This window comes from Vitis riparia, chromosome 18 (assembly GCF_004353265.1).
Source record: "Vitis riparia cultivar Riparia Gloire de Montpellier isolate 1030 chromosome 18, EGFV_Vit.rip_1.0, whole genome shotgun sequence".
In the NCBI taxonomy this organism is placed as follows: Eukaryota; Viridiplantae; Streptophyta; class Magnoliopsida; order Vitales; family Vitaceae; genus Vitis; species Vitis riparia.
The window spans coordinates 35804150-35811843 of NC_048448.1; the positions used below are offsets into that span (position 1 = coordinate 35804150).

The 7694-nt window shown below is 33.8% G+C and overlaps 1 protein-coding gene across 1 annotated transcript; it reads right to left on the minus strand.

Moving 5' to 3' along the window:
• Positions 1 to 3945: 3945 nt before the first annotated feature.
• LOC117905798 (non-functional pseudokinase ZED1-like) lies at positions 3946 to 4809 on the minus strand. Its single transcript, XM_034818665.1, has one exon. It carries the CDS (start codon positions 4807 to 4809, stop codon positions 3946 to 3948), a length of 864 nt encoding a protein of 287 aa, XP_034674556.1.
• Positions 4810 to 7694: the final 2885 nt, after the last annotated feature.

The window sequence follows — 7694 nt, forward strand, 5'->3', positions numbered from 1 at the left end:
ACAATTTCAAAGCAACGATTCTTGGTATGACCAGGAAAACAATAAGGAACCGAGGGTTTGAACCATGGACTTTTAGATCATGTTTAGGCTATCAACACTTTGTTATTAATTATAATAATCGTGATCAACGGAAGAAGGATTCCAAGAAAACCTCGACTGCAACTGTTGCCGAAATAAAAACAAAGGCTAATGTTGTTGAGAAAGCCTCTGCATTAGTAGCCGCTACTGATCATGGTGGTAAGTTTTTAAATACTTTTACACCTGTTATTAATAGTGTATGGATAATTGATTCTGGTGCTACAGATCATATGACTTTTGATTCTAGACAGGTTTCACCCCTTAGACCTTCCTCACAAAAAATTGTTTCCATAGCCAATGGTAACACAACCCCAGTCATTAGGGAAGGATCCTTAACTCTTACTGATACTTTGAATTTGGATTCTGTTTTAGTTGTTCCATCTTTAGATTACAATCTTTTGTCAGTTTCTCAAATCACTGCAGCCTTATCTTGTATTGTCATTTTTTGACCTGAATTTTATGTGATTAAGGACATCCAAACAAGATAGACGATTGGTTGTGGTATTAAACGGGGAAAACTCTATTACTTGGACTTGCAGTCAAAGGATTCAAATAAGTTGCAACAAGCCTTGATGGCAGATGGATCTGAGAGGGAGAAAAAAAAGTCTGAAATTTGGTTGTGGCATCGACGTTTGGGACATGCTTCCTTTGGTTATTTAAAAAAATTGTTTCCTAGTTTGTTTGCAAAGAGTGATATTTCTGGTTTCCGTTGTAATATTTGTGAATTGGCTAAAAGCCATCGTGCTTCGTTTCCGTTAATTTTGAATAAAAGTCTGTTTCCTTTTATGGTTATACATTCTGATGTTTGGAGCCCATCCAAAGTCCCAACTTTGAGTGGCTCACGTTGGTTTGTTACTTTTATTGATGATTGTACCAGAATGACATGGTTATGCTTGATGAAGACTAAAGATGAAGTGAACTTGTTGTTTCAAAAATTTCATAAAATGATTGAAACTCAGTACAATGCAAAGGTTCGGGTTTTGTGTAGTGATAATGGTGGAGAATATCAAAGTTCTGATCTTCAAAAGTATTTGGAAGGACATGACATCATTCATCAGACTACTTATTCCAATACACCCCAGCAAAATGGAGTCGCTGAACGAAAAAATCGACACTTGTTAGAGGTTGTTCGTGCTTCCTTGATAGCAGTAAAAACAATGATATCTTATTGGGGAGAAGCAATCACATCTGCCGCATACTTGATCAATCAGGTACCTTCTAGCTCAATTAACTTTCAAACACCTCTCCAAGCTCTTACTAATGTCGTAGTTGCCCCAACCATCCCAAATCTACCTCATCGTGTTTTTGGTTGCGTGGCATTTGTGCATCTACACAAGCACCAACGCACCAAGTTAACTTCCCATGCATTGCAATGTGTGTTTGTTGGATATGCATTGCACAAAAAGGGATATCGATGTTACCATCCTCCAACTCGACAAATGTATATTACAATGGATGTGGTGTTTCATGAAGATTCAATGTATTTTTCATCTGAGTCTGAACTTCAGGGGAAGTACCATAAGGAAATTCAGACTCTCGATTATGATTTTCCTATCTCTAAGGAAGATGAATCTGGACAATCTGAACTAGTGAACCAGGAAGTGGGTGAGTTGGATATAAGTGGTCAACAATTTGGGTCCGAAGATGTCTTCACTGAAATACCAAACCAATCGTCGTCTGTTGAGGGTGTTCTTAATTTGGAACCTGATCCATTCATGAAACGGTTACCACATCGTCATAATAGAGGTATTCTTAAACCCACATATGAACCTGAATTGTCTACTAAAGTCAAATATCCCATGAGCAACTATGTGTCTACCCATCGTTTGTCTGAATCAAATAAGTCATTTATAAATCAATTATCTACTGTATATTCCTAACAGTGTGCAGGAAGCCTTAGCTGATCCAAGGTGGAAAACAACCATGAATGAAGATGAAATCATTGCAGAAGAATGAAACATGGGAACTCGTAGAATGTCCACCAAGAAAGAAGCCAGTTGGGTGTCGTTGGATCTATACTGTGAAGTACAAGGCAGATGGTAGTATTGAACGATTTAAAGCAAGACTGGTAGCAAAAGGGTACACTCAAACTTATGGAATTGACTACACAGAGATATTTGCACCTGTAGCTAAGATCAACACAATTCGAGTATTACTGTCTTTAGCTGCAAACCTAGATTGGCCATTACAACAATTCGATGTGAAAAAATGCCTTTCTGCATGGCGAGTTATCTGAAGAAGTATATATGGATCTTCCACCAGGATGCATGGTGTCAGAAAAGCAATGTCAGAAGGTGTGCAAATTGAAGAAGTCATTGTATGGTTTGAAGCAATCCCCGAGAGCATGGTTTGGAAGGTTCACAAAGTCAATGAGAGTTTTTGGCTATCGTCAAAGTAATTCAGATCACACTTTGTTCCTAAAAAAGCAACATGGTAAGATTACGACACTCATCGTATATGTGGATGACATGGTAGTTACAGGAAATGATCTTGAAGAAAGAAAAGCTCTGCAAAATCATCTATCTAGAGAATTTGAAATGAAAGACCTAGGTCCTCTAAAATACTTTCTTGGGATTGAAGTTTCTCGATCAAGTGAAGGAATTTTTCTGTCTCAAAAAAAGTATGCCTTAGATCTTTTACAGGAGACTGGAATGTCGGGATGTCGACCTGTTAATACACCAATAGAAGAAGGTCTGAAATTGTGTGTTGAGCCTAATCAAGTATCAACCGATAAGGGAAGATACCAGAGACTTGTGGGGAGATTAATGTACTTAGCTCATACAAGACCAAATCTTGCTTATGCATTGAGTGTAGTGAGTCAATACATGCATAATCCTGGAGAGCAATATATGAATGCAGTTATGCGTATTTTGAGGTATTTGAAGAATGCTCTTGGAAGGGAATTTTGTTCGCTAAAAAATATTGATCATCAGAGTATAGAAGTATAAACTGATGCTGATTGGGCCGGTGCAGTGGATGATAGGCGATCTACATCTGGTTACTTTACCTTTGTAGGTGGTAATCTTGTGACATGGAAAAGTAAGAAGCAGAATGTCGTCGCTCGTTTAAGTGCAGAAGCGGAATTTAGAGGTATGACTCTAGGACTTTGTGAGGCATTATGGCTAAGACTCCTCTTACAGGATTTAAGTTACCTATCTAGGCAACCAATCCGATTATTTTGTGACAATAAAGCCGCATGTGACATTGCTCATAATCCAGTACAACATGATCGTACAAAGCATGTCGAGGTGGATAGATTCTTCATTAAGGAAAAGTTGGATGATAAGATTGTGGAATTGCCTAAGATTCGATCAGAAGATCAATTGGCCGATATCCTTACCAAAGCTGTCTCAAGTCAAGTGTTCTCAAAATTTTTAGACAAGTTGGGCATGTGTGACATCAATGCACAACTTGAGAGGGAGTGTTGAGATATTAGGAATGCTTTCCTTATATCATTCTTTCCTTATATCATTTAGTGTTGAGATATTAGGAATGTTTAGATATTAGGAAAGTTGAGATATTATGAATATTGAGATATTAGGAATATTGAGATACTAGGAATATTAAGATATTAGGAATATTGAGATATTAGGAAAGTTGAGATATTAGGATATTAGTTGTTATTTCCTTATATCATTCTTTCCTTGTATCATTCTTTCCCATTCTTAGAATGGTGATTACCCTCTATATATATTCTGTACATGAACGAATGAAAGAGTGAATGAAAAAAACTACCATTTATCAATTTGAAGACTCTCCTCTACATTCATTCTACTATCCTTGAGAATAAGTTGGAATACTGCTTGGAATTGATGATGGTGGGGGAATCCTCCTCCCTCTGCTAGAATAGTGGGGTCTACAATCCCATTAATTCCATGATTTCTGATATAGGATTGTATGCAGTCCATCAGATAATCCTCCTTTAGATTGTCCATGGAACCTTTTGGACAAGACTAATTCACGATAGTCCTTTCCCGTAAGAAGGTCGAATAAAAGCAAGCCAAAGCCAAAAACATCACTCTTCTCTGAATACACACATAGCCGCAATACTTCAGGTGCTAGATATCCTACAGTCCCTGAAAAACGTAAACTCTGTACTTGTGTTTCGCCCTCAGGGAGTGCCATAGATAATGTAAAATCAGAGAGCTTGGCACACAAGTCTTGGTCCAAGTAGAAATTCCCAGGACATATATCTCTATGAATGATTAGCCTGGGAAACGCAGTATGGAGATATGTAAGCACTGAAGCAATCTCATTTGCAATTTTTAATCTACTCTTCCACGGTAAACAAGTTGGATTGGATCTCAATTGATCCCCAAGATTTCCATTCATTAGAAATTCGAAAACTAAAGTGGGGATTTGTGTTTCTAAGCAACATCCCAAAAGCTTCAAACTATTCTTATGCCCGCCTACTTGTGCTGCAACTGACATTTCATTAGTAACCATCTCAGGATCAGCCAAAAAACCACGAGAATGTGTTGCAATGGAATAATCAAAATACTTCTTCACAAAAGCCACTCGACCTTCCAAACAACCTTTATACCATTTGAAACGGGACAAACATGTAAAAATTAGATTCCCATGATTGTAATTGTCAGTAGCTTTTTGAAGCTCTTTGGCTGAAAAGCTACGCATGGGATTGGAGTATTTGCCATTAAAATAAGAAATTCTCTTCTGCAATAACAACCCTCCATTCCTCAACATGTACTCCTTTCTCTCCTTCTTCCCCATCTCAATATCGGTTTTCTCTTTTCTTTTCCACATAACAAACTATACCCAAGACTTTTCTCTTCTTAGTCTCCTTCCTCAAGCTGTGATGATATGGGTAGCTACTAATCTGCCAGCAGAAAAAGGAAAAGAAAAGAAAAGAAAAGAAAAGAGCCATAATATTCAATATTAATCTTGGTTGTACCCTTGCTAGAATTTTTTTCCATGTAGATATAAAACAAAACAGAAATAATTGAGAAATAAGAATCCAAGAAAAGAAATACATTATCATCTAGCTAGAGTTTTAGTCATTAATCTCAACGGAAAAGTAGCTAGGTACCTCTTAGAGAAGATCCTCTCAGACCTAAAGAAGGGCTTCAAGTCTTTAGGTGAGACGAAGCTGAAAGAGAAAGAATAGCCATTCCCTTGAACCCATTGCAAGATAGAAATAGAAGTAAAAGATGTCCAGCTGGAGTCCACACGTTTTTGTCATAGTAAACCTTGACCTTAAAAAGGCAGATGGTCGACTAAAAAGAGCTCAAGGGGTGTTTGGTGACAGATTTTTTTGAAAAAAAGAAAAAAAAAGTTTGTAGTTTAAAAAAATATTTATTAAAATATAACACTTTTCAAATTATTTCCAAATTTACAGTATTTTTTTATTACATCAATCAATAAGAAGTTGTCACTTTACAAAACAACTTTGATAGAATTTTTTTTAAGATGTCATTAATTTAGAAATAATTTCAAAAGTACTCTATTTTAATAAAGATATTTTTAAAATTATTAGATTTTTTCAGAATCTCATTTGTTACCTTCTAGGAAGTTGTTTGCTATAAGATACGAGACATTATAATTAGCTTAAGAAGTTATATTTTGAAAAAAATACTTTTATTAAAAATAAAAATTATAGTATGAATCTTGTATTCATAATAAAAACAAATTTAATTATAATATCAATTTGTGGTAAATAGTTTCTATGAAATCTTATCATGAATTTTTATTTGTGATAAATAATTTTTACCAAATAATTTTAATTCATACTTTGTCATAAAATTTGATCCAGGATCAACCTCAACAACATAATTTTTTGTAAGGTTGTTTGTTTAGCAACAATACAATTGCCTATGTTGTTGAGTGGGGTTTGGGATAAGAATTGATGCTAAAATTGAACATGACCACTGTCTACATCCAGGTGTTTCTAGATTTGATCCATAAATATTCATGTGAAATATATATATATATATATATATATATATTATATATATATATATATATATATATATATACATAACTATTTTCGTTAAGATTTCTTTCATAAAAACGTGTTTTAAAGCAATCCATTATTTTTAGTATGATATATATATATATATATATATATATATATATATATATATATATATATATATATATTACAAATTCTCTTTATAATATGATTTGGGACGAGTTTGAAATAAAATTACTATCCATGTAAGAAATGTGATCAACTTACAAAGAATTTGATCATGCTAAAAATTCAACTGGAACATTCATGAACAAAAAAAAAAAAAAAAGAAAAAAAAACTAACAAACACCATATGATTTGGCTCTTATAGATATTTTAAGTATTTAAATATAAAATTTATGAAAAAAGAAAGTATATAACCCAAATTTGTCCTTGGCCGAGCTCCTACTCCCATACCCTCTAATCTTAATTTTAAATTTTATTTTTATGTATTTTATTTTTAATTTTATTCTTTGTTATACCTAAAAAAAATTATCAATTACTCTACTATTGATGCAAGCATAAAACAAAGGTAAAGTCTACGGTAACAAAGAAATGAAGAAAAAATAGTTTCTTATTTTCTATATCAAAAAATGTACAAGCAAGTGAGTATTTATATATAAAAAATTAAGTTGAATGATAGTTGGAAAATAACAAACTATAAACTAAAAAACTAATTGCTAACTAACTAAAATTAAGTTGAGACTTAATTACTAACTTTCTATACACCCTTGCACAAGTTGGTGCTTGGTGAAAATCAAACAATCCCAACTTGGACAACAAAAAAAGAATAACTAGGAGCAAATAATGCTTTTGTGAATATGTCTACGATCTGAAGCTTCGAAGAAATGTGTTGAGGTAAAATAAATTCCTGCTTAAATTTACTCAAACCAAGTGATAATCAATCTCCAAATGTTTGGTTCGTTCATGAAATACAGGATTGACTGTAATGTGAAGAGTTGCTTGGTTGTCACACCAAAGAGGAATAGGGAGAGAATAAAGAAAACTAAAATCCTATCAGAGATAAGATATCCATTGCAATTCACAAATAGTGGAAGTCATGCCTCTATATTTTGCATCAATAGAAGAACATGACATAGTAGTTTGTTTCTTAGTTTTCTAAGAAATCAAAGTTGATCCAAAGAAAATACAGTAACTAGTAAGAGTGTAAGAGGCCCAATCAACATCACAATAAGACTGAAGCTTTAAAGAATTACTAGAAAGGAAAAATAATCCTTTAGAGAGACAACCCTTGAGATAGCATAGAACATGTAAGGCAACATTCCAATGAGCTTGACAAAGAACATGAACAAATTGACTTAGTTGTTGAATAGAATAAGTAATATTAGGTCGAGTAAATCCTAAATAGAGAATACGTCAAATTTTCCTTCTACATCTATCTAGATTGGAGAGTAAAGAGCCTATAGTTGTAGAAAATTTGTGGCTTAGAGGAAGTGGAGTAGTAACAGTTTAATGCCTAATAAACACGTATCCTTAAGAATGTTTAGAATATACTTTCTTTTATTGACGTAAATACTAGTAGTAGAATGAGTTATCTCAAAACCAAGAAAATACTTAACATAACCAAGATATTTAATAGTAATATGAGAATGAAGAAATTGCTTAACAACAACAATACCATCCTCAT

Excerpts from the sequence above, each read along its gene's own strand:
- LOC117905798 (XM_034818665.1), bottom strand. The coding sequence starts at position 4,809 with ATGGGGAAGAAGGAGAGAAAGGAGTACATGTTGAGGAATGGAGGGTTG.